General features: G+C 49.3%; 2 protein-coding genes across 2 annotated transcripts in view; one reads left to right on the forward strand and one right to left on the reverse strand.

Annotated features, from left to right (window-relative positions):
• COG1 (component of oligomeric golgi complex 1) lies at positions 1-12206 on the forward strand. The gene is made up of 14 exons (XM_065911087.1): positions 1-334; positions 2002-2246; positions 2396-2577; positions 2713-2883; positions 5265-5421; positions 6131-6341; positions 6697-7482; positions 7991-8137; positions 8596-8757; positions 9562-9689; positions 10164-10272; positions 10701-10810; positions 10881-10959; positions 12011-12206. Exons 1-14 carry the CDS (start codon positions 20-22, stop codon positions 12152-12154), a joined length of 2946 nt encoding a protein of 981 aa, XP_065767159.1. The 5' UTR covers positions 1-19; the 3' UTR covers positions 12155-12206.
• Positions 11057-27157, reverse strand: part of VCF1 (VCP nuclear cofactor family member 1) — a 17534-nt gene continuing 1433 nt past the window's right edge. Inside the window, exons 2-3 of the mRNA XM_065911088.1 lie at positions 23569-23668; positions 11057-13427 (exon numbers count right to left, since the gene is read on the reverse strand). Coding sequence (XP_065767160.1) covers positions 13197-13427; positions 23569-23668 — 331 coding nt within the window. The 3' untranslated portion in view covers positions 11057-13196. The remainder of the gene's footprint in view (positions 13428-23568; positions 23669-27157) is intronic.

Here is a 27157-nt window from a genome sequence, read left to right on the forward strand (position 1 = left end):
GGGCGCTGACGCGTCCATCATGGCGGCCGCAGCCGCCTCCCCGGCTCTGAAGAGGCTGGACCTCCGCGACCCCGCGGCGCTCTTCGAGACCCACGGCGCGGAAGAGATCCGCGGGCTGGAGCGCCAGGTGCGCGCCGAGATCGAGCACAAGAAGGAGGAGCTGCGGCAGATGGTGGGCGAGCGGTACCGCGACCTGATCGAGGCGGCCGACACCATCGGCCAGATGCGCCGCTGCGCCGCGGGGCTGGTGGACGCCGTGAGGGCCACCGACCAGTACTGCGCCCGTCTCCGCCAGGCCGGCTCGGCTGCGTCCCGACCGCCGCGGGACCCGCAGGTCAGCCCCGCGCCCCGGCCCGGCCGGCCCGGCCCCGCGGGGAGCGGGCGCCCCGGCCGGGGCCCACCCGCCTCAGGGAGGCGCCCCCGCCGCCCTCCCCGCGCAGGTGGCCGGTTCCCCGCGGCTCCTCGGGACCGCTCCCGGGCTTCGGGCCTCGCCTCCCTCACCTCAGTCCTGGGGTCGCCGGGCTTCCTCCCACATCTCATGGAAACGCTAGGTGTTCAGCCCCGTTCCCTGTTTCACGTTTCCTGACATCGTTCCGGGAACAGAGCCCTCCCCTGTGTCGACCACCTCCCCTCCCAACTCGTTCCTTCTTCCCGCTCCCCACCCCCACCCCCACCCCACTCCCAGGAACAACTTCCAGGCTGCACAGACACCTGCTACCCTTTGTAGCAGGTCGCTGAGGGTAGTAACCAGTTCCCAGGCTCTCATCTTTTAATAGAGGAACAGGTTCATTTTAAGGAACTAAGGTGATAAAGAATCTGCCTGCCAGTGCAGGAGACACAGTTTCGATCCCTAATCCAGGAAGATCCCACATGTCTCAGAGCGACTAAGCCCCCTGCAGCATAACTGATGAGCCTGTGGTCTTGAGCCCACACACCCTAGAGGTGGGGCTCCACAAGGCAAGCCACCGCAATGAGACTCCAGAGTAGCCCCCCTTACCCCACCCCATGAGAATCAGTGGATTCACAGGTCCCTGGAAGAAAGCAGTGGAAGGACAGGCAACCCTTGGCCACCAGGCTGAGATACTAGGCACTTAGAACTGGGCAAACATAAGATCTCAGTGACCTTTGAAGAATGTTCGTTTGACAGGAAAGGAAAAGGATAGATTGGAGGGGATAGAAAATGAACACAGTGCAAGTCCAAGGTTTTCAGATTCAGGTAAGAGTGAGATGACGACAGCCTGCAGTAGAACCAGGGAAGTGAGAGCAGAAACCTAGGTGTAGACGTTTCGGCAGAACCATCAGAACGACTTGAATGTCCTGGGATGTGGTGGTCTATGCAGATGTTTGAGGGAGGTCAGATGGCTATAATTTTTGGTAGGAAGATGAACCTCGTGTTAAATATACTGATTATAGAACGACAGTGAAAGTTCCAGGGGCAGTGTCTAGCTGCAGCAGAAGAGGCTCGATGGGGATTCAGGGGAATGGTGAGGACTGCGTGGTGTGTGCTGTGATCTGCCTGGAGGTGACGTTTCAGGGACGAGAATTGTGAAGGGAAAGGACAGCCAGAGATGAGTAGAGGCGCGAAGCCAGAACCAGATTCAAGGGAAGGCTGGTGAAGAGGAACAGCCAGCAGAGAAGCCCGCAGGGTAGTCAAAGCGGCAGGAGAGAGTGTAGGAAGGACGAACATCACACCCAGCAAGGCAAAAGCTCCCTGGAGGGGCAATGCGCGGGCTCTGGGCTGAGACGTCCCAGGGGTCCCTGATACCCTGCAGTGACCAGATTTGGCTTTCCCCTCCATGGGACAGGGCAAAGGTACAGCTTGTAGGAAAAACTTAACTCCGTAATTCTGCTACACCAACCTCGATGCCTTGCTGAGCGGCACTGAACCCAAGTTCATGAAAGTTCCACACCCCCGGACCCCCCCCCCACGTCTCCCCTAGCCGGCACCATGCTGACCTGGCTCTTGTCTGTCCCAGCTCAGCTCTGTGCCTTTGCCCGTAGCCCCAGCAGCCGTCCCAGGAGAAGTTCTACAGCATGGCTGCCCAGATCAAGCTTCTCCTGGAAATCCCTGAGAAGATCTGGAGCTCCATGGAGGCCTCGCGGTATCTCCACGCCACCCAGCTCTACCTGCTTTGCTGCTACCTCCACAAGCTGCTGCAGCTGGAATCTTCCAGTTCCCGACACAGCCCCGTCCTCTCCCGGTTCCCCATACTCATCCGGCAGGTGGCGGCTGCCAGCCACTTCCGGTGAGTGGTCCGCCAGCAGGACCTTCTCTGGTGATGGCCGTGCTGCACTGCTCTGGCTTTATGGAGCGTGTCTTCTCTTTCCTCGTGTGCTGGGGCTCTCCTCTGAAGATGTCAAAAGCTCCCTGTGACCTTTGCCATCATCTCTTTAGGGCAACCATCCTGCACGAAAGCAAGATGCTACTCAAATGCCAAGCCGTGTCCGACCAGGCTGTGGCCGAGGCTCTGTGCTCTGTCATGCTCTTGGAAGAGAGTTCTCCGCGCCAAGCCCTCACAGACTTCCTGTTGGCCAGAAAGGCAGCGATCCAGAAACTTCTCAACCAGCCGCACCACGGTGGGCATGGCTTCTCTCCCAGACGTGGGCCTCCGACGGGGGGATGGGGCAAGATGAGCTGAGGGAGTCCAGAGTGTCCCCTGATTCTCACTTTACCGAAGGAAACTCCTAAAAGAGAATGGTTTCTTCTCGCAGGTGCCGGTATCAAGGCTCAGATTTGCTCGCTGGTGGAGTTGCTGGCCACCACTCTGAACCAAGCGCACGCTCTCTTCTACACTCTACCAGAGGGTGTGCTGCCAGACCCCTCCTTCCCGTGTGGCCTGCTCTTCTCTACGCTGGACAGCATCACCGGCCAGCATCCTAGCGGTGAGCTCCTGGCCAGCCTTATTGTCTGCTTCATTCGTTTACTGGGCGCCCGCCAGCTGCTGTGCTGGGCCCTGGGGATACAGCAATGGATGGACAGATGTGGACCCACTTTCGTGGAAGTCAGAGTCTAGTGGTGGAGGCAGATACTGAACTCACGAATCCGCAGTATCTGCTTACTATCAATCCTGGTCATTGCTCTCCAGGCCGAGTGCAGCTGGACTTGGTAGCAGCTAATGGAGGGACCAAAGTCAGACAAGATATTTAGTTGCTCTGCAGCGTGTGGGCTGTTAGTTCCCCAGCCAGGGATTGAACCCACGTTCCCTGCATCACAAGGCAGATTCTTAATCACTGGACCACCAGGGAAACCAGGAGAGGATATTTAAACTGAATCCTGAAGGTTGAGTAAGAGGCAAAGAAGAGAGTTCCAGGCGAGAAGGAGAGCAGGTGCAAAGGTCCTGAGGCCGGGAGGCTGTTCGTACACGAGGCCGTGAAAGGAAGCGGGGTGGTGGGGGGTGGGGAGTATGAGAACGAGGCCGTGAAAGGAAGCGGGGTGGTGGGGGGGGGGAGGAGCACGAGAATGAGGCCGTGAAAGGAAGCGGGGTGGTGGGGGGGGAGGAGCACGCGAAGGTGCGCGGCTGGTCTCCCACGCGTGACCGGTGGACTCAGTGTGTAAACAGAGCAGTGGGCAGCTCTCCGGGGCCTCCGGACTTGGTCCTCCGTTACAGCGCCCCTGCACCCTGTGCTTCCACTTGGTAGCGTCTGTCCAGTTGGAATTAGACGCACATGACTTTTATGTGGCAGTGGTTCCCCGTGGGGTGGAGTGGATGCTGAGAGCTCACTTACGAGGCTGACACCACCAACCAGGTGACAGCTGATGTGGGCAGTAGAGGCGGAACTGGCTGGACAACGCGGACGTGTGTTTAAGAGATGGTTGTTGAGGGGTTGGCTGTGAGGGTGTGGAAGGGAGGGGTCCAGGTTTACTAGAAAAGGAGGTTTTTGGTTTTTTATTGAATATAGTTTATGTGCAGTGCTAGTTTCTGGTGTACTGCGTAGTGACTCATACGTTCTTTTTCAAGTTCTTTTCTGTTATAGTTTATTGTAAGATAGTGAGTATCGTTCCCTGTGCTGTTAGCAGGACCTTATCTATTTCATAGACGGTTGTTTTATCTGCTGATCCCAAACTCCTGATTTTCCCCTGCTTTTCCCCCTTGGTGACCATGAGTTTGTTTTCCATAAGTTCATTTGACTGTTTTTTCAAAGTTCCACTCTAAGTGATATCATACGATATTTGTTGTTCTCTTTCTGACTTGCTTCACTTTCTATGATCATCTCTAGGTCTGTCCATGTTGCTGCAAATGGAATTCTTTCTTTTCTATGGCTGAGTAATATTCCGTTGTATATATAGACTACATCTTTATCCATTCCAGAGAAGGAACTGGCAACCCACTCCAGTATTCTTGCCTGGAGAATCCCATGGACTGAGGAGCCTGGCGGGCCACAGTCCGTGGGGGCGCAGACAGTCGGACAGGACTCAGTGACTGTCTCTTCACTTATCCATTCCCCTGTGGATGCACGTTTGGGTTGCTTCCATGTCTTGACTGTTGTAAATAGTAATGCAATGAACACTGGGGTCCATATATCATTTCAGATTATGGCTTTCTCCAGATGTGTACCCAGGAGTGGGATTGCTGGATCTCATGGTAGCTCTATTTTTAATTTTTTAAGGAACCTCCATACTGTTTTCCGTGGTGGCTGCACCCATTTCCATTCCCACTGACACAGTAGGAGGATTCGAAAAGGAGTTGGTTTAAAAGGGCCAATGATGAGTTGACTTTTGAAAACCTTGCCTTGGAAACAGCTGAGACCTTGGAATGGGACTAGAGGGCACGGGCGACTGTGGGTCCAGAACAGAGCAGTGAGCGGTCCGGCCGGAGACACACGCCGTGCATGCGCACGGCTGTCCTTTGAGGCCTTGGAGATGGATGGTGGCATCAGCATGGGGAGCGGGCGGCGGAGGACCAAGCCTCAGGACAGTCCAGAGTCAGAGATGAGACGAGGAGCCGAAGGAGGAGGGGGCGGGGCAGACGTGTGACTGACAGAGACGCGCGCTAGTCGGTCCCATCTGTGCTACTTTGTCTTCAGCCCAGCGACTGCCTTTAAAATGCGGGGAGGACACGGCCCTTTTTTCTCCTCTCTCCTTCCCCTTCTTTGCCACACCCCCTCCCTGCTGAGGGGGCCCCGGACATGCTCCACTTTTCTTTCTCTCCCTGTTTCCGGGGTCCAGTCTGACTGCCCCCAGAGGAAGACTGGGTGACTTTTGGAAATTCCTTCCAGGCCCTGTGCTGACTTCCCGGTGACCCCCCTGGTCCTCCTCTCCCCAGGAAAAGGCGTCGGCGTCCTGCAGGACGAGATGAAGCTGTGCAGCTGGTTCAAACACCTGCCCGCGTCTGTCGTCGAGTTCCAGCCGGCTCTCCGGACGCTGGCACATCCCATCAGCCAGGAGTACCTGAAAGACACGCTGCAGAAGTGGATCCACGTGTGAGCAGCTCCCGGGGCAGCGGGAACCGCCCGCCCCCCCACCCTGCGTGGCCGCGGGGAAGCGGGAGGGCCGGACCTTCCAGGCGGGCCCCGGGTCAGGCCAGCCCCCCACTCAGCCACCTCTCATGACCGCGAGCCGCCTCCGGGAGAACCAAGAAGGAACACGTGTTTCAGCATACCACACAGAGGGCTTTAAATCCTCAGAGTCCTGCCACCCCATGCTTGTGTTTAGTGCAGCTGTTTAAGCTGAGGTGTAGTCTAGTGTTGTGTTAGCCTCAAGTGGGCAGTCACATGATGCAGGCATGCAAACCACGTGTTCTCTTTCAGATTGTTTCCCATCATAGGTTGCATTGTTCCCTGTGCAATACAGTAGGTTCCTCTTGTGTGCCTGCTCTCTATACAGTACTGTGTATATGTTAATCTCAAACTCCTTGAAGTCATGCTCTGGGGCTCTAGACTTCCTTGGAGCCAGGCCTGTCTAGGGAGTAAGGGTCGGCCTGGTGAAGGGGCTGTAGGCTCCACCTCCCATCCAGCCAGAAATGCTATTTATATATATATACACACACGTATTTATAAACTTGCTGAGACATATAGACATTTACATTTATATAGTAGGACTCCGTTAAGAGGTTTTCAAGTAGAGTCCAACTCTTTTTCTTAATAAGGGTGAGCAAACTAGCGAGGCCCATGAGAAACACTTCTGTTGCAGGTGTAATGAAGACATCAGACACGGGATTGGTGGCCTGCTGATGTACGTGACGAGCACGAAGGGGCTGGCGGGCATCCGGGACGCCGTGTGGGGCTTGCTCGCCAACGAGTTAGCCCACCACAGCTGGGATGTGGTCTGCCGGCGGCTCCTGGACAAGCCGCTCCTGTTCTGGGAGGACCTGATGCAGCAGCTGTTCCTTGACCGGCTGCAGGTGAGGTGGGGAGTCCACAGGCCCGCTGCCCGGTGCCACCTTTGGACTGTCTGGGTAGACTCACCACTTCCTATAAGTGCATTCCTTCCCTGCCGACTTATTCCCAGGGTGACTGTCCTGAATGATGATCCGTACGAATGAACAGACTGTTGCTGCATAGGAGGCCAGGCCTCCGTCGGGCGGTTGGGGACACGTCCGCCTCCATCAGGGATGACACTCTTCTCCACCACCAACGGGCCATCTCCCTGAGCGTCGGCGAGAACACTGGACGCTGGGATAGTCTGCCACTCGGTGCTCTAGGCTGAAATTTCCTGGAAGCAACTGGGATTCACACTCTTCTCCCCTTCTCTTTCAGACTCTGACCAAAGAAGGCTTTGACTCCATCTCCAGCAGTTCCAAAGAACTCCTCGTGTCAGCCTTGCAGGAACTTGAAAGCAGCAGCTCGGCTTCAAGCAAGCACCTCCACTTCGAGCACAACATGGCTGTCTTCCTCTGGTCCGAGAGCCCCAGCGACCTGCCCTCTGACGCCGCCTGGGTGAGCGTGTCCAGCCGGGCTCCGTTTCCAGGCAGCGGGCTCTCCATGAAGGCACAAGCCGTTAGCCCTTGCGTGCAGAGCTTCTGCTCCGCCCTGGATTCTAAACTGAAGGTGAAACTGGAGGACCTCCTGGCCTACCTCCCCTCTGGCGACCCATCGCCCCACCAGGATACCCCCCCCACGGCAGCCAAGAGCTGCGCCTTCGACAGGTTCGCAGACGCAGAGACCGTGCAGGAGACGCTGCGGACGCACTCCGCGGCCTGCATCCAGGACATCACAGACTGCATCCAGGCGGAGCTGCAGAGCATCGAACAGGCCATTCAAGGGCAGCAGGACGTCCTTGACGGGGCCAAGCTGCACTCCGCCCTCTTCATGGCCCGACTCTGCCAGTCCCTGGGGGAGCTGTGTCCCCACCTGAAGCAGTGCATCCTGGGAAGATCGGGGAGCCCCGAGAGGCCCAGCCGGGACTCCCGGGCTCTGAAGACACAGGGCAAGGGGAAGGCGCGGGAGGTCCTCCCCACACAGGCCCGGTGGCAGGACGCGAAGGAGCTCCTCCTGCGGCGCAGCGTGTCGGGCTACCGGGTCTGGGGCTCGGCGGTCGTGAGGGTGAGTGGCACAGCAGCACCAGGCTTCCTCCCCCCTGCCCCTTTGCCGTGGTCCAGGCCGGCCAAGCTCAGCCAGGCCTTTCAGCAGCAAGGGAGTAACCATTGTCGTTTCACAGTCACTTTCTCTGTGCCAGAGTTCACCTGTAAAAGCTGCCTCTTTATTTTAGCCTAGATTTTATAGACTGAAATGCTTGATTTTTTTTTTTCCTTTGATCTGATGAGAATGAAAGACTTTCTCCTGGACGAGGGTCTCTGTTTTCTGATCTTCAACCTAAATATAATCTCTGTCACCTCCACTCGGGTCTTCAGAGGGGGCCCCTGTGTAGCGGAGTTGGCAGCCAGACCCCACTCCTGGTATCAGCAGTTGGTCAGAGGAAGTGATCTCGGCCACTTGCCATCCACAGGCAGTCTGTGCGGCGGAAGCTGGCCTCACGGTCACTCAAGTAGTCTGACGCAAACTCTACAGAGGCTCTGAGTGGTCTGTGTGGATATCTGGGTTTCATCACCAGGTTCTGGCTCATGGATTCGCCCAGTCATTACTCGTAGACGATGCTGGCTCCGTCCTGGCCACGGCCACCAGCTGGGATGAACTAGAAATCCAGGAGGAAGCAGAGTCTGGCAGCAGCGTCACGTCCAAGATCCGACTCCCTGTTCAGGTGAGCAGGGTCCACCATGAGGGGCCTGTGAACCAAAAAGGGGAAAGAAACCCTGCTCTGTGGCAAGGAGAGACTTTAGAAAAGATCACCCAAATGCAGCTCCTGAGAAGAGCTGACAGCATGCGTGCCTCTCTCCTGTGGGGGCAAAGTGGGCGGACGGCCAAGCACACAGACGGTTTGCGAAGCCCATTCATGCTTCTTTCCTGTAGACTGTGCTCGTTAGAGAACAGCTTGCCCTGCAGTGGACGCAGCGGCGGGAAGCCGTGTGCCAGGTCGAGCCCAGGCCACCAGGGGGCTGGGGCAGACGCCACTCGTATCCGTCCGCTGGTCTGCCCTGGCGGGCGGACTGGCCAGGCCAGAGTCCCAGAGTGGGAGCCTTGTTAGGCTCCTTGAGCCCACTCTGTGCATCTTGTCTAATCGGTGCAAGTTGGCAACTCAGCGTTCCTTTGTCCTTCTAGCCGTCCTGGTATGTACAGTCCTTCCTGTTTAGCTTGTGCCAGGAAATTAACCGGGTCGGAGGCCATGCCTTGCCAAAGGTGACACTGCAGGAGATGCTGAAAAGCTGCCTGGTTCAAGTAGTTGCCGCCTATGAGAAACTCTCAGAAGAAAAACAGGTGAAGGTAAGCCTGTGAATTTCTCCCCATTAAGAACAGAAATAAAAACTGTAGGTTAAAAAAAAAAACATAGGTTTCTCTTGGGTTTGGGCAGCCCTCATCCAGGATTCCAGGTATTAAGGTCTGCTCGCCCTGGGCAATCAAATGGACAGTGGCTTCCGCCTCTGGGAGTTGAATCACACCCACTCCCAGGGCCAAGCAGGTTCCATCAAGCAGCAGGGACGAAAACTTCAAAGTAGCAAGACCTGCTGTCCAAGCCCAGCCCGTCACGTGGTCAGAGGGCTCTGGGCAGATCATTAACCCGTTTGCTCAGGACACGTGGGCACGTAGATGGGGCGCTGGGGAGCGGAGGTGGGGGGAGGGGCCCGAGCGCCATCGCCCGGCCCTCCTCCCCTGTTGCCTGCTGTGAGCTCCCCGACTCTGGTGCTCACTCCCATCTCATCAACCGTGTCTCTAAGATGGACCAGCTCCTGACTGGGGAGAGTTCAGGTAAGTCTTCTCTCCTGAGCGTCCTCAGAAGGCCTCCCTCTTCATGCCAGGAGCTTTCATCCTCTAAAATGACTGTCTACAGCACCTGAGACCTTTTTCTAAGGACCAGCTCTCCTCCCTGCCATTAGAGGTTTTTAATTTTGTTCAAGACCAAGTATCTACTATAACTTGTTTTTGTTGTTGTCATGAGATAAAACTGGCCTTCTGAGTATAAAAAACTTCTGAAATAACCAGCTGAAACACAGGCAAAACACGAAGCTGTTTATTCTCACCTGACAGGCCATCTCCCTTAATGGGTGGGGATGGGAAATTCATTTGCAGAAAGAAGGTGCCTTTCCAATGACCCAGAATCGGGCACTGCAGCTGCTCTACGATCTGCGTTACCTCAGTGTCGTCCTGACAGCCAAGGGTGAAGAGATGAAAAGCGGCCGCTGCAGACAGGACTCCAGGTAGCCGTGCCCACCCTCCCAGCGCGTCTCTTCCTGACCTGCACGGCCCCTTTCTGGGAAGCTGCAGGAGTCAGCCTCTTCCTGCCCATTCCCTGTGTTTATTCTCAACACAACTCAGGCTCATGTTACCAGCAAGATAAAGAATGGCCACCCGCTGGATTGATTCCACGGTCATGTAGTAGGTCAGGTCTCGTCCCTCTCTGAGTCCGCCTACCAACTGTTAGGTGTAATTTGAGCATCTGGTGCCCTCCCTGGAAGCAACATGGGGAATTTCTGTACTTGATTTAGAAGACATCCCACCAGGTTCAAACTCCTGAGCATTATTTAAACACAGTGGTCAGTGACAAGGGGTGCTGAGGCACAGTTGCAGAGAACAGACCCGCCGGTTCCAGGACTTCTCCAGCATTGCAGCACACTGGGCGTGGTTTCTGTCCTACTAAAGGTGGAGAATGACCACCTTCACCCTTTCGTTAGAGTCGAGAAGGTGGCCGACTACCTGGAGACGCTCATCGACCCCTTTGACCTGGATGTTTTCACCCCCCACCTGCACAGCAACCTCACCCGCCTGGTGCAGCGGACCTCCGTAAGTCCCGGGAGCACACGCCCGCTCTGCACGAAGGGCCAGGGGCTCGGGCCACAGCACAGGCCTGCCCAGCGCCTAACGGGGGTGGGGGCGGGCAGATGAGACACAGCTGAAATGAGTTACAGGGGTGGAAAGAGTTTTAGATCGAACTTCAAACCTCACAGCCCAAGCAGCCTGGGATGACCCTTTAGTTGTGGGTAAGGACTGTTAAGGTTTTATCAGGGCTTCAGAAAGAGGAGCAGATCAGAGCTACTTGACTCTCAGATTCTGACCTGCAGGCAGTGATATGTAATTTTGCAGTATTGACACACGCAAGAGGACATGCCCCCAAAGGATGCCCCCAAAGCAGTGACCGGTGCTGACAGGAGCAGGTTTTCTCTTAACTGGACCACGCAGCGCATCACCGTGTCCCATGTCTCGTCCCACAGGTTCTCTTTGGACTGGTGACTGGTTCGGAGAACCAGTTCACCCCCAGGAGCAGTACGTTCAACTCCCAAGAAGCCCACAACATCCTGCCGCTGGCGTCGAGCCAGATCAGGTAAGGACGCCAAGCGGCCCCTGCTGGGCCCCCAGCCTCTCCGCTGAGCCGCCTTCGTCTTGTCTGGCAGGTTTGGGCTTCTTCCACTGAGCATGACAAGCACACGAAAGGCCAAGTCAGCGGGCAGAAGCATGGAGACCGCAGCCCAGGTGAGTGTCCGACCGAGAGTTCGTCCCCAGGGACCCCACCCCGCCTCCCGCAAGCCGCCCGCTCCGCCCCGCCTCAAATAACCGATGGAGAACCAAGTGACAAGATGCACTAATGCTGCTTTTAATGGCGGCGCAATAAGGAAATACACGATGTTACTAGCTTGAGCTAAGAGAGGTTTTAAAAGACGCCCACTGACACTATCAAGTAGCCTCATGGTAGAAATGAATCTCAGGCTGCCAAGGCTGTAGAAAATGTGCAGGACGGACCGAGATTACAGCTTGTGTTTAAGATTAAGAGGGTAGAAGAGTTAACTGCTAACCCAGCACTACAACTATACTTATTTGGGGGAAAAAAAAACTGCTGTTTCAGCGATGGTTTCGTCTCTCGTTTCTTTTAGGCGGGTGGAAGTTTGCTTCCTCAGGCTTCACCTGTTCTTGTTGATAGATCTTTTGTCTCAGTAGGCTGCCATCTGCTAGGATAGCTGCGGGAGTCCTCCGGCGGTCTCTGAAGTGTGTTGTGCACAAGCGTGTCTGAGCGCTCACACGGCTCCCTTCCTTCCAGCGCATAGTCCTCGTTTGCTCTCTCATTGGATAAAAGTACTCACAATGTCTCCTTTCCATATTCCCTGCCATCAAACCCAGTCAGGTCCAAAAGCCTATCAACACCGGGTTTTAAAACTTGGGAGATGGGAGTAAGGGTGGGAAAAACAAGTTTGTGCACAAGCCTCCCACTCCTGAGCCCGGCCTGTGCTCTTAGCTTTCCCCACAGCTGTCCGCTTGTCCTCCCAGTAACTGCCCTTTCAGCTCTGCACCCGAGAGGATCACGCCACGGAGAGGAGGCGCACGCTGCCCTTCTTCCTTCCTCGCTCCCAACGCCGGCCGTCCCGTCATGGCCCCGCAGTCTGCCGCGTGTCCTTTTCCATCTGGACTAAGCAGTCCCCTCCGGGAGCTGGCCGTGCTGCTCAGACCCGCCGTGTGGACCCCCGAGCGGAGTGGGGGGCGGGCGGCCGGGGGTCCGGGTGGACGCTAAGGCACTTTCCTCTCCACACAGCGGCAGGCGACGCCCCCGGCGCTCTCCCGAGCAGACGACCCCAGGCAGGCCGGCTCCCTGTTCAGGCAGCTGGTCGCTGACGAGGATGACTCGGCCGCACCCTCGCTGTTCAAACTCGGGTGGCTCTCCAGCATGACCAAGTGAGGAGGACGCTCCGTCTCTCTAAATAAATACTCCTGTCTTGTTTCTCCTAGAAGTGACTCTGCTCCTTTGTTTCTGAGCCACACCAGCCTCGGCGGTGGCCGTGGCGGCACGAGCCCCCTCATTCCTGTTGGGCGCAGGGATGACTGAGCACAGAGCAAGGAGGTCCTTGTCCCAGAGTTCACCGCACGTGTGACTTCAGAGCTCAGTTCCTAGAGCTCACACTGCGCCAGCCTTCGCTAGCGCCCTCTCACACGCCAAGGCGGGACCAACGGGGCGCTCACACCGGCTGCCGGGCGACAGGTGGTGCCTGAGGCCGGAAGTCACCTCCATGTCCCGCGACTGTCCGAGCCGAGCAGCGTTTCCTAAGTCTGAGACGGCAGCTCGGGGGGACTGACAGCTAGCAAGCTATCCGGGGCCCATGAATCAGAAAGCCCTTCTCTCTGGAAATACAAATATATAGCAGAGAGAAGACAGTTGCGGGGCGGGAGCTGACTCACTCTCAGTCTGTCTGGGTCTGACGTCCCCGTCAGAGGACAGCACGTTCAACAGGACGTCCACGTTCTAAGAGGTAGCATGGCAGTTCACTTCAGTGCAAGGCTGGTCCAGCTTTCTCTGTTCTGGAAAAACAGCTTGGTTTTTTTTTTCATGGAAAGTAGATTCTCTTTACTAGTTTATTTAAAAAATTGAAGATCCTGCAGTTTTAAAAGGCCTTTTTACATAAAGTAGAATTTCTAACTGACAGACCTGGAAAGCAGTCTAAACTGGACAAACTATGGGTTCAACACACAGATGATGTGTCCTCCTACGGTTCCCTTGATACCCACCCTTAAAAGAATCCTATAAAAACTGCTTCAAAGCCCCTTGGAAATCGCAATAGTGCAGCAAAACCACAAGTAAACAACAGCCTGTTAACCTGTTATCTCAAATATAGACGGAAAAGCCAACAGGCATTTTTTTTGTGCAATTTTTTTAAAACATCGCTAACTTGAAATATCAAATCCGCACAGCGCTGTCCCTTCACAGAAGGCAAGAGTCTGCGGCGTCACGAGGGAGGCCGGCCCCGGTGCTGCAGGCTGTGGAAGTGGGCCTCCTTCAGGGTCTGGTTGATGTGGAAGTAGGGGCCTGGGCACAGCGCGGACGGCGCGGGCGCGGGCTGCGGCGTGTGGGGGCCAGACCCGGCGGCGAGGTGGTGCAAGCTGCTCTCCGGCCCGCTGGCCCTGTCGGGGCTGCTGATGCTGCTGCTGCTGCTGCCGCCGCTGTCGCTGCTCGAAGACTGCAACAAGGAAAGAGAGACGCGTCACCGTCAGGCTGCAGGGGTCTCAGCAGCTCTACTGGGGTTTACCTGCAGAGACCCTGGGCTTTCCCGGTGCTTCAGACGGTTAACAACCCACCTGCTGATGCAGCAGACCTGGGTTTGATCCCCGGGTCGGGAAGCTCTCCTGGAGGAGGAAATGGCAACCCATTCCAGTATTCTTGCCCGGGAAATCCCATGGACAGAAGGGCCTGGCAGGCTCCAATCCATGGGGTTGCAAAGAATCAGGACAGGACACAACTGAGCAAGCACAATTAAGCGACAGCTCCAGTAACTCGGTTAGCAGTGCCCTCTCCCATTTACATCTCAACACGACATTGTGCCAGAAAGAATCCATGCCTGAGGAGAAACAATTCTGGAGGTCAATGCTCTTGTGTAGAATTTTCTTGGGGGGGACACATCTAAATTTATATTCCCTTAGACAACAACATTGGTTTTGAAATGCCTGCCTTCCATCGTGTGAAATCTACAGATTAGGAAAAAGACCAGAAAGAAACAGATCACAATAATTATGTTAGATGGAGGAATTATAGTTGGAGATTTTTTTCTACCCTTTCCTACAACTTTCTGCAGTGTGTTTTCATTATAAAAATAAACACATACATGCTTCCAGATAATTTAAACGTGATTTTTAAAAAGCTAGTTCTATTCACTTTCTGATAAAAAATTACACCTAACAATATGTATATAAACTGAAATGGCAAAAAAAGCCATGTTTCACGAATGTCCATTCTTAAACCAAGAAATATCATGGTCCACGAATCATTTGGAGGGACTTATACTAACAGGTCATGGAGCCCATCGCCCAGAGGCAATAGGAGACAATGTATCCCATCTTTCTACAAAAACAAACTCATGGAAGCATTTTAAGAGGCTGAATAAGACCAGACGGTAGGGTTAGCAGCAGCAGCAATTACTGTACATTTACTTGAAGACCCAAGAAGTCAAAGCCAATTCAAACAGAAAAACAGTGTTCCATGAAAGTCTCCCTTGACCTAGTATAGAATCTAGCTAGAACTGCCGCCAGCATCCCCGGCGTGGCTGGGCCAGGTGACGAGCAGGCCACCACACTAGGGAAGAAACCCACCACCAAGAGCACTCTGCATCCTCCATGATTTTCTTTACCATTTCTCGTTACAAGCGCTGTCTGAAAATTAAGGCAAGAACTAGAACCTAGTAAGTCAAGATAAAACTAGAATGTTTCTAGTAAGTCAAGTTTATATTTTATCTTTATTTCATACTCTAATAGCAATGGTGACACTACTGTGAGAAAATATGGACATTCCTTCAAATAAACAGAGAAGACTATACCAATGCTCTTAAAAAGGGGAGAGAGGGGACAAACGCCTTCCACTTCTAGGCTGTTCCAAGTATCCTGTAACTCAGAGTTTTAAAGACATGTATTAAAATCTTTAGCGTGGCCTTGTCTATAATAGCTAAAAATGGAAACAACCTAAATGTCTAAAACTAGAGACAACTGATGAAACCACAAAGTAACGTATATAAAATGTAATATATGAATTGTAATCCATAACAATGAAACTATTAACGATGAAGCTGGTTAATAGTGATAATGGAGACTTACATATACTGAGGAAGAAAGGGATCTTTAACATCGTTTTTATAGGTTACAGAATAATGTACAGTAGGTCTGCTGGTTTTCAAAGTATTTATGTATACACATAAGTACACCAAAAATATTCTGGAAGGACAGACATGCCAAAATATTTAGCATTTAGACCTACTTTAAAAAAATACTTTCTACAGCTTCTACAAAAAAATACTTCTTTTGAGGACAAAATGCTAAAGAACTAAAGAGTGCTACTTCAAGAGAGTAAGGACTTCAGTTTTTTCTGACTCTGAGACTTAAAAAAATACAATGATACTATCAGTAAGATTTTAGGAAGGCTGTTAGTCTCATTTAATGTAACAGCTTAAGAACCTCTGAACTATTTCAGTTCAATCACTAGCAGACAGCAGGTTGATGATGCTTTTGGACTAAGAGAGAACCTACAGAGAAACCTGGGAATCCAGGTGAATGCACTTTGTAAGTTATTTTAATACACATAAAACCTTCCATACATACTGTCATTAAAGGTGAAAACAAATCTCTTTCAGAGGTGCACTCGTTCCTACTTGCTGCCTTCTCAGACCCGTCTTGGCACTTGGGGGGCCGGGGGCGTCAGGGAATATGTCCCCACCCACAGACGGGCCAGCAGCAGCCAGCATGATATCAAACAGGGCAACACAACAAGGCACTGGTTCTGTGAGACTTTTTTCAACGATGTACAAGTATATTCAGTATGTACACATCACAAAATGAAGCATTTCTATGGGACCAGTTCAAAAAGGCTGAAAAGTCACTCTAACAGATCTTAACTTTATGGGATAAAGGAAAGACCATTATTTCCTTTTACCCCCGAAGGTGTAAAACTGAATTTTAAGTCTCTAGCAAAGCCTTAAGATATATGCAGAAATCAATCGTTTTGTCTTATAAAACCCGAAAACCTGAGACAAGAAAAAAAATTGCATTTCCCCCGCTTGATGGAGCTTTTCTGGATCAGACTGTGTGGAGGGCAGGGAAGGGAGAAGTACCAGAAAAACACCCAGAAGCCTGAGAGAAGGCAGAGGGACACACACTACTTCTGGCAGAAAGAAGAATACGTCTAAATCGTGGAGCAGGGGACACAGAAGCCAAAGCTTATTTTCTTAGTTCACGCGGCTCCAATGACACAGCAGAGGTAAAGAGCGCCTGGTGCTCAGCTAGGCTGCCCTGAATTTTACTTTCCCACAGTGAGAACTCAGTTTAAGAGAGAGCCCATTTATACCCATGGTAGGAACAAAATAACTCTGAAGACTCTTTCTGCTAATAACCTTTAGAAAGTCCCCCAGGCGGGACTGTTAATTAGTGAGTCTCTGCTTCATAGAGAGCGAGCCGGAATACATGTGTACATTTATTACCTAGAGTTGTATGCTTTCTCTTAATTAGAAAAGCAGAGCAACATCGTATTTTATTTTCCTTCAAGCCCCGGCTTCCCCTCACATCCATCTCCCAGTTCAGTGGTGCTTTTAATTTACATGAGCCTGAAAAGAAAAAAAAAAGTCTTGCTGGTTGTATTACACACTCCATCCCTGGAGTGAGAATGAGTTCACCCTAAGGCCACTGCAGAATGCGAATTACAAGAGGTGATCCCAGCCAAGTCCACCAGGGCTTCTAACTTAAAACTGTGCTCCCAAAGTGCCCAGTGACTTGAGCGAGCTCCAGGTATGCTAAGCTCTCACTGGGTTAAGAGAGCTCTCAGTGGGCCCATTAAACTCCAAATGAGTTCAGTAGGCCAATTAAAACCACTTCCTAAATATGCATGGGAAGAAAATACAGGGGTCACTCCTTACAAGACAGAGTTAGGCCACATCATTGGTTTGAAGTTCCTGCCTAAAAACACGTATGTATCCTCATTACTCAACAAGGCAACAGTCAGGTTCAAGATGAAACTGCTTGGGTAGCTATCCGAACTCGGAGCTGATGCAACTCATCACAAATATTTCAAGAACTTGAACAGTGAGTCTTCCCTGGTGGTTCAGACGATAAAGGAATCTGCCTGCAATGTGGGAGACCCAGGTTCAATCCCTGGGTTGAAAAGCTCCCCCAGAGAAGGAAATGGCAACGCACTCCAGCATTCTTGCCTGGGAAATTCCACAGAGGAGCCTGGTGGGCCCCAGTTCAGGGGGTCAAAAAGAGTCGGACACAACTGAGTGACTAACACTTCTAACACTTTTGAAAGGAGTGTTCCTCCATTTTGAATGGATCTTTTAAAAAGTTATTGGGTCGGTGCAAATGTAATTATGGTTTCGGACCATGAATTTTAAATCAGTATAACTAGGCTCAAACACATCTTTATTAACCAAAATAGGAACCATTTCAATCAACACGTTTTTGCCAACGAGAAATCAGTTTGCTTATTCCTGTTGCATAAATATCCCTGCTTCAGGATTTGACTAGCTCCTGGAAAGCATTTTCTGCCTTCTGCTGGTTGTGGGAGTTTTCCCTGCAGAAAGTTGTCAAGACACTAAGAAGTGGCAGTTGGTTGGCGAGAGGTCAGGTGAATACGGCACATGAGGCAAGACTTCCTAGTCCCATTCATTCAACTTGTGAAGCACTGGTTGCATGACATGTGGTCAGGTATTGTCGTGGAGAAGAATTGGGACTTTTCTGTTGATCAATGCCAGCTGCAGGCATTGCAGTTTTTGGTGCATCTCATCGATTTGCTAAGCATACTTCCTAGACATAATGTTTTCGCTGGGATTCAGAAAGCTGTAGTGGATCAGATCGGCAGCAGACCACCCAACAGTAACCACCACTTTTTCTGATGCAAGATTGGCTTTGCAAAGCGTTTTGGAGCTTCTTTTCGGTCTAACCACTAAGCTGGTCATTGCCGGTTGTTGTATAAAATCCACCTTTCATCACACGTGACAATCTGATTGAGAAATGGTTCACTGTTGATGCACAGGATTAGAGATGATGACATTTCAAAACTACGATTTTTTTCATTTTCAATCAGCTCATGAGACACCCACTTATCGAGCCTTTTCACCTTTCCAATTTGCTTCAAATGCCAAATAACCATAGAATGGTCAACGTTGAGTTCTTTGGCAACTTCCTGTGTAGCCGTAAGAGGATCAGCTTTCACGATGGTCTCAGCTGACCGCTGTCGATTTCCCACGGCCGGCCACTGCGCTCTTCATCCTCAGGCTCTCTTGTCCTTTCCAAAGCTCCTTGAACCACCACCGTGCGATGCGTTCACTGCTGCTCTTGGGCCAGACGCACTGCTGATGTCGAGAGCTGTCTCCACTGCTTTACCAACCATTCTGAGCTCAAATAAGGAAATGGCTATTGCTTTTTGTCTAACATCGTTTCTATTGTCTAAAATAAATACAAACAGCAAAGAGTAAGTCACATAAAAAACATAAAAGCGAGAAATGCACATTAAAATGATGTATAACATAACCACATCTATTTAGAATGTATTCCAATGTGTATGTGTGCTAAGTCACATCAGTTGTATCCAACTCTTTGTGACCCTACTGACTGTAGCCTGCCAGGCTCCTCTGTTGATGGGATTCTCCAGGCAAGAATACTGGAGTGGGCTGCCATGCCCTCCTCCAGGGGATCATCTTCCTGACCCAGAGATAGACCCTGGAGTCTCTTACGTCTTCTGCACTGGCAAGCGGGTTCTTCACCACTTCCACCACCTAGGAAGCCCTGTGTTTCAATATCAAATGGCAAATTTCAACAATGCAAAAACTGTGATTACTTTTGCCCCAACCTAATAATTTCAGAGTTAATTTGAGACAGGGTTGTTTTTTTTTTTTTAATAGTTTCTTCAGTCAGTTCAGTTGCTCAGTCGTGTCCGACTCTTTGTGACCCCATGAATCGCAGCACGCCAGGCCTCTCTGTCCATCACCAACTCCTGGAGTTTACTCAAACTCATATCCATTGAGTCGGTGATGCCATCCAGCCATCTCATCCTCTGTTGTTCCCTTCTCCTCCTGCGCCCAATCCCTCCCAGCATCAGGGTCTTTTCCAATGAGTCAGCTCTTCGCATGAGGTGGCCAAATTACTGGAGTTTCAGCTTCAGCATCAGCTTATTAAATTAATTTAAATTTACTTTTGGCTGTACCGGGTCTTCGCTGCTGCACAGGCTTTTCTCTAGTTGTGGCGAGCAGTCTGCTCTCCAGTTGTGGTGCCAGGGCATCTCATCACAGTGGCTTCTCTTCTTGCAGAGCACAGGCTCTAGGGCACGTGGCCTTCAGCAGCTACAGCTCCTGGTCTCCAGAGTACAGGCTCAAGAGCTGGGGGTGCGTGAGCTTAGTTGCTCCGTGGCATGTGGGATCCTCCCAGGTCAGGGACCGAACCCTCGTCACCCGCAATGGCAGGTGGATTCTTTACCACTGACCCACCAAGGAAGTCCCCTGCTACAGGGTTTTAAGTACACAACCTTAACTCCTCACCCTGGAGTCTGCCAAACAGTTTTGTCCAGTACCCTAGACAGAGTAACAATAAGAACGAGCAAAAACAAAGTCTTAAAATACCTTCCTACAAAGCTATGCTAAATATTCCCAGGGTCATATAAATTCACACTGTTCAAAAAAAAAAAAAATTTACCTAACATTCTGCTAACTCTTATCAATTAAGACAAAAGGACTCATGGGATCCTAATTGTAGCCATGCACAGACCCCCCCCTGGTTCGGCTATTTTTGTCATGCCTCTACACTCCTAATAAAATACTCTTGGGGTTTCAGGGTATAACATCAAAGATTTTCCCTTCTAGTAAACACAAGAACAAGACAGAGACTGTTCCAATTAAGCCACCTCTGTTTTATTTCCACATCTTCTCATTCTCTACCTGCTATGATTTTACAGTGATCCAAAAGATCTTTAAAAGCTCAATCTTGGTGAGTTAAAAGTATTAAAAAAAAAAAAAGCGGGGGGGGGGGGGTGCGGGGAATTCTCTGCTGGTCCAGTGGCTAAGAGTCTGTGCTCCCAATGCAGAGGGCCCTGGTTCAATCCCTGACCAGAGAACTAGATCCCACATACCACAACTAAGACTCTGAATGCCACAGCTAAGTCCTGGCACAGTGAAATAAAGTTTTTTAAAGTTGGAGTCTTTGTATTTAAAAACAGTTCAGCTTTCATTCACTCAGATAGCAGTACTACTTATAAGGCATTTGCCTACACACCAGAGGCCAGACTCAGTAGAAGTGTCCAGTGTAATTTGTAAAGAAAGATGTTCAAGCTGAAAATAAAGAGCCATCATTCCTATAACCAAAGCTACAATTCAAACCGAAACGGCCAGCCTAAGAGAAGGTCAGCCTAAATCAGTTAAATTCAGCTAGTTTTTACCCACCCAGTCGCTGTGTGAGGTCAGGGAACGGGGCTACCTTTGTAAAGGACTCAACGGGAAGGCACAAAGTGACCAATCACTTCACTTACTCACAAGACAGAAAATCGAACCTGCCTTAGACCGTAACTACCAGGAATCATCTAGAATGGCTTTCAAAAAACTTTTTTATTCCTATACCTGTAAATTATATCTCAATTTTCAAAATACTACCCTAAAGCTCCCAAGTCATTAAATCTAAGCCACTGGAGTAAATATTCAACATCTTTAAGGCAAAGACCATTAGAATCAAAAAGAACACCAAACCCCAATTTCTTTACTAAACTTGCTTTTGAGCTAATACAGTTTCAGAGCATTAAGTGAGAAAAATACTCTTCTCTGTTCCCATGATTCAAGAGAAGTCCAGGACCTAGCAGCCCTGCATATATTTAGCAAAGTCCCTCAGACCTTCTAATCTGTCTTCTGGGAGACGGTACACACTGTGGGTGGCTCATATTCTGGGGCTCACTGACCTGCCTTGTACTAGCTATGTATCTCTGGGCAAGTGACTTTATTTTTCTGTGCCCCAATTTTTCCATCTAAAAAGTAGAGATCATAACACCCACCAAAGTGACAGGAAGAAAATGTACAAGTAGATTCAAAATTTCTCTTTACATAACTAATCTGGCAAGTCAGTTCACATTCTTCAGCTTCCTAGAATCGAGGGAAAAAGAGGCCCATACCATCTCCATTTTACAGATAAGCATGACTTAACTTGTGGCACAGTTCAAAATAATTCCAACACCTCATGTCTTATTTCACAGTACCTGCCAATATTATTACATTTAGGAGAAAACAGTGAGTTTTGGAAATTAACCAAATTAAAGTTGTTCATGTTACAAGAAAAAAATTCTAAACTTAAGTATTTCAAGAAAGACACAGGAAATGGTTTCTCTTAAGTATTTTAAAGAAATATACCTTGTTGGCCCGAGCTTAGAATTAAAAGATCCTATTTTCACTAATAATAGACTTTATTATTGGAGAAGGAAATGGCACCCCACTCCAGTACTCTTGCCTAGAAAATCCCATGGACGGAGGAGCCTGGTAGGCTGCAGTCCATAGAGTCTCGAAAAGTCTGACACGACTGAGCAACTTCACTTTCACTTTTCACTTTCATGCGCTGGAGAAGGAAATGGCAACCCACTCCGGTGTTCTTGCCTGGAGAATCCCAGGGACGGCAGAGCCTGGTGGGCTGCTGTCTATGGGGTCACATAGAATCGGACACGACTGAAGCGACTTAGCAGCAGCAGCGGCAGACTTTATTATGCAAATTGTAAAATTAAGAATTCACTAGTAATGACTTATTATATTCCCCTTTGTACACAATTGCCAACGAGCACCCCAATGTCCCTAACCTGGCTCTTTTTACGCTATAAACATGATGACCTACTCCAGCGGTAGATTTAATTACTCAGGACTGAACTCTGTTTTAAAGACCCCCTGCCATCTGCCGCTCCAGCACCCCCGGGGTCTGCTCGGCCAGCCACATTACTCACCAGCACCGGATGCTGGTAAACGTGACGACCCCGAGGGCCCACCAGCAAATCCAGGTCACCATGACGGGTGAAAAGTACCTGTACTGACTGTTAACTATTATTGGGGCAATCCAGTCCACCCTTCCGACTAATAACTACAGAGTGGTTTAATCACTCAAATTCTTTGGACAAGTAAGAACAACACACATGAACCCACAGGTTGAGCAACAATACACCAACTTCTTCTGTGAGACCAATGCATGGGTATCAGAAAGGGAGTGAAGGTCATTCTCTACCAATAGCAATCAAAATACAACCAAACCTAATACCAAGGAGTATTATTCAAAATAAGAGATCAGAAATGATTGATTTTTTTTAAAAGTGACCATTTATACTCCTGCTCTCAGGCATTAGAACTGTAGACCCAGGGGGGAAAAGATCAATACAATAAATAAATAAATAAAAAGATCTACTGTACCTTTGAACTAACGCAAACATCATACAGCAGGACTGACATACAGGCACAAGTAAAGAAATATTTACACTGATACCATCAAAGTAACCATCATATACTCTTTTAATGAATAGTCTTAACTCAAAAGAATCATGGAAACTCAATTCTTATCCTTAGATGTTCATGGCAGCCTTTAATCTTTGGTTTTCTTCTATCTGTGAAATTCCCTAGTTACCACGTTAACCAACAGCTCAACACTTTTCTGCTACTCTAAAGGGGAAAAAAACGATACGAGGATTTAAAAGGGGGGATAAGAGCTACAGAAAGTTCAGTCTCCACACAGAAGGATCAAGTCTGCTCTGGGGTGCATCAGATGCTCTTGAATGAGGATAACCTACCTGACAGTTACTGATTTTTCCCTCCCTCAGGGAGTTACTTTGGATTTCTGCTAAAGACCGGATATAGATCAAATCCTACTATCAAGAACTAAAGTACAAATTATTCTGGTTCTGTGAGAATCGGGAGGCATGAAATTCTGCTTTAAGTGATGAGGCCAGGGCTTATGGACCTTTGCAGTGAGGAGTTTCTCTCTCAGGCCGACAACTGTTGAGGGTCAAAGCTTCAGGTGCGTCATTTATTAATAATAGCAGCATCCGGTCGGCTTCCCTCCCTCACTGCAGACCAAAGTGCACAGGTGGGACACTGAGGCACCCAGGAAACCTCAGTTCAGAGGCTCGTCCCCCGTCCAGTGGTTGGGGCTTTGCTTTCTAATGCAGGGAGTGCGGATTCCATCCTTGGTTGGGAGTTGAGATCCTACACGCCTCAAGGCCAAAAAACCAAATCACAAAACACAAACAATATGGCAATAGATTCAACAAAGACTTTTAAAATGGTCCATATATCTAAAAAAAAAAAAAAAAGAAAGAAAAGAAGTTGGCTTCTGAAATACCAAGAAGGGTTCAAAGATGGGCTTTCAGAGGTCCATGAAACCTATAACATACAAATTCTGGGCATGTGTATATATTACTACATGCAGACACAGGCTGTTTTGCTGTGGAGAAAGTGGGTAGCATCCTCAAAACAGCCATGACTCAGAAGAAAGGGAAAAAAAAAAAAAAGGTCAGAAACACTGCAATCAAGTCAGATCACTTTTCCCTATTCAAAGAATAATTTTCATTACCCAAAAGCGGCTCAAGCAATGAAAACAGCAGGTGCTCTCCACCACACTTCCTACCTCTGTGTCCCAAGAATCGTGAAAGACAGGATTTCTACTGCTCCTTTTGGTCTGTGGGGGGAGATGGTGGTCTTCTTCACTGCCATTCCTTCTCCTTTTCCTGGAATTACATCACAAAGAGAAAAAGAAAAAATTGGTCTTCTGCACACTTCAAACTGTAATTTAAACATATTAATTTGCCCTCTTGCCTGAAGAGATAGATTGTCATATGATAATCCCAACAGGCAAAAAAGTTAAAAGAGCAAAAAGGTAAAATACCAGGAGGAAGGTCGAGCTTAAATTAGCACAACTAATGTCTAAAAAGAAGCCTGATGATTTGAAATGCTTGCTGGGAATAAACAAGAGCAGTAAGACACTGATGACTAAGCTCTCCAACTCTACCTAATTAAGGTGATCTCGTCCTCCATTTCCTGAAATTACCATTCCAAGTTATTCTAATTTTACTCCTGTCCATGGGACAACAGCTAAGACCGGAGTGGCTGCCTTTGCCTGTTTATGCTTAAAATCCTTATAAAAACTGCTACACAGGAAGAGCATTAGAAGTTGGAGGTAGCCTCTATTCTTTCATTTTCTTTCATCTCTGATTTCCCTCCAATTATCACATTAACACAAAAGCTCTCTGCCCTCTAATGCATCAAATTACTTTTCTGGACAATCACTGCAAAGGCGGCTCTCAGACACATTAACTTGATGACTGGCTTGCACCACCTGGTATTCTAAGAGAAGTTATTTCCACCAGATTGTTACCGTTACACTGTAGCACCAGCTGCTTAAAACGTCCAGGTTTAAAGAAAAATCACACCTGTTTCTCGGTCAAGTACTCTGGGGTGTATGATGGAGACAGAGTTTGTGTTTCTATGCAAGAATTGAGTGCTGTTAGGACTTCTAAACTCCAGTTAGAAAACAGAAATAAATTAAAAGAGGTATACTTTTAAGTCAAACTGCATGGAACTCTGCTGCCCCGGTGGCTCAGCAGTGAGGAATCCGCCTGCGACGCAGGAGACTTGGGTTCAGTCCCCGGGTGGGGAAGACCCCCGGAGAAGGAAATGGCAACCCGCTCCAGTACACTTGCCAGGGACAGAAAAGCTACAGAAAATTCTACTGGACAGAGCTGGAGAGAGGCTGGTTTACACAAAGCAGCATGAGCTGTTATAACGAAAACTCTTCAGGGTTCAAGTTGCTCTATCTAGAGGGCAAAAGAGCTTTCTGGAAAATACTGAATTTGAACACACAGTATCTTCAATACAGTTACACATTCTACGTGAGTCGAGGGGCTTTGATCAGGTCTAGACGTTGGCAAAAATTTTATCACCCTGAGCTCAATTCTCTCTTACTTGTGAACGCATCTAATATTATTAATCAATGAGTATGAACCCAGTTTAGGCTTGGAATGATAAATATGGGGTGTGTGATTCTGAGGAAGCACTAGCCAACCGGCAGAGGGCTACACCAGTCTAAGCCTCAGTTCAGTTCTGTTGTGTCCGACTCTTGTGACCCCATGGACTGCAGCATCCTAAGACTCAGTTGTTTACAAAATAAGACCTGCTCCTTACCTTTCTCTCAGGGGATTAGATCTTACCTTGAAGTACTGGAGGCTAAAAGCTACATAAATATCAGGCTTTAATAATCACTAAATGGATGTGCTAGTTGAACCAAGAAATCGCTACACTCATCCTGACATGACAACAGTTGCAACGCTGGTGGAAGGCCAGCCGCCGCCCAGAGAGAAGCTCCTCCAGTGACGGTGACTGTCCCCCAACTCCTCTTTTATCGGCGTTCCAACAGATGATTGTGCCGGGGCTGCTGAGTCACTGCTAGCAAACTCACGGGCCTGACTACAACTTTCCAATTTCCTCATTTATAATCGGAGATAAGGTTATTATCTTTCTAGTGACAAGACGATGAATGTCAAGAGGATGGGCTGGTTTTGAAGATTTCAATTAAACTCTGAGAAAGTCACATGAAATATCCCTGCCTCATAATCAGCTGATGTCTCCAGGTACCAGAAGGATCTCTCTGGCCTTTTGGGAGTTCTCTCTGTTGGGTGGTTCTGGATTAAGAATGAGCCCTACCTGTTCTTCATTCTCCTTTTTCTAAGCTCTTTGCAGAATTCATCCTTGAAGCATTTCTTTCAACAACATCATGAATATTTTGCAAAACCACAGCTTCATGCTCAACACAGTCAGTCAAATTGTAACTTTTAACATTAATGCCATAGGCCAAGTTCTAATTTGAGCAGCACCCTATAACTAATTACATTCTTCCTAGCCATTTAGTTACAGATTATTATTTAGCATGTTACTTCTCAGGATGGCAGAATACATCCCTTTTCATCACTTCACTTCTCTCCAACCCTCCTGTCCCCTCCTAGAGACTGAGCACAGAAGAAATCCTAGAATACACAGACAAGTGGTTTTCAAACTTTATTTAAAAAATGACAGAACTATTTCACCCTACCCCCCCAAAAAAATCCTTCAATTTATAAAAGAGATAATGGTTGTTTTAATTGGAGTAGGGGCCTCCCTCCCACACAGGGCTTCCCCAGTGCTTTGCTCATAAAGAACCTGCCTACCAACGCAGAAGATGCAAGAGGGTAGGCTTGATCCCTGGGTCGAGAAAATCCCCTAGAGAAGGAAACGGCAACCTACTCCGACATTCTTGCCTGGACATCCTTCCATAGACAGAGGAGCCTGGCGGGCTACAGTCCATGGGGTTGAAAAGAGTTGGACACAACTGAGCAAGCACAGGCGCACATACCCACACCCACCCCTCATGTCTGAAAATCCACCATCATAGACCAACCCTTCCTCTTAAAATTGTGGCAACAGATCCATAGATCTGAACCGACTTGAAGATGCTAAGACAGCTGGATCTGATCCACTGTACTACAAAACACATGGGAGCAGAGAAAGCACTGCCAACTCACGTGACTTCTTTCACAGTAAAGAAGCTACCATGTGAGATTGTGTGAACAAGATAAAAGGAATCTGCTAGGAGTATAAGCGCATCCAGAGTATGGACAGCACTGAATAAAAGGAATGTTTTTCAGAGAAATATTTAGGCTTTTTCAGATATGTGAGACATCCCGAGGGACTGCTGGAAGTACAGACTGGGTGTGGGAAGGAAAAAACTGGCAGTTATATCAGGCTTACTATACGTGAGGATCTCGTGACTAATCTCAGTAGCAAGTTGGTACACTGGGCCCCTAACTTCAAATTCAGCCCACTCTTATTTCATATACAAGTAGAGGTTTTATGGCCCTCTCACATGACCCAAATCAACATGCAGAAGTTTGGAGAACTCCTGATTTTCACTATTGTCCTAAAGAACTCCCAAGATGCTTTCCAGAATCTCAACCCCATGAATTAATATGCTCCAGGGCCGGGTCCCCGTGGAAAGACTGTCAATTACATTCGAAGTCACTGAAAACATAGAGGGACGAAAAAAACTCTACAGCATAATTTACCAAGGCAATCCCCGTCTTATTCACTTCAGCTTCACTGAGACTATTTTGGAAAAAAAAAAAAAAAAAAATGAAGAGAACAGTGAAGCTAAAAGTTCAGTTCAGTCGCTCAGTCGTGTACGACTC

The sequence above is a fragment of the Muntiacus reevesi genome, chromosome 18 (assembly GCF_963930625.1).
Source record: "Muntiacus reevesi chromosome 18, mMunRee1.1, whole genome shotgun sequence".
Classification (NCBI taxonomy): Eukaryota; Metazoa; Chordata; class Mammalia; order Artiodactyla; family Cervidae; genus Muntiacus; species Muntiacus reevesi.

Excerpts from the sequence above, each read along its gene's own strand:
- COG1 (XM_065911087.1), top strand. The coding sequence starts at position 20 with ATGGCGGCCGCAGCCGCCTCCCCGGCTCTGAAGAGGCTGGACCTCCGC. Across the intron at positions 10,273-10,700 it reads GCCTGGTGCAGCGGACCTCC|GTTCTCTTTGGACTGGTGAC; the intron begins GTAAGTCCCGGG and ends CTCGTCCCACAG. Across the intron at positions 10,960-12,010 it reads GCATGGAGACCGCAGCCCAG|CGGCAGGCGACGCCCCCGGC; the intron begins GTGAGTGTCCGA and ends CTCTCCACACAG.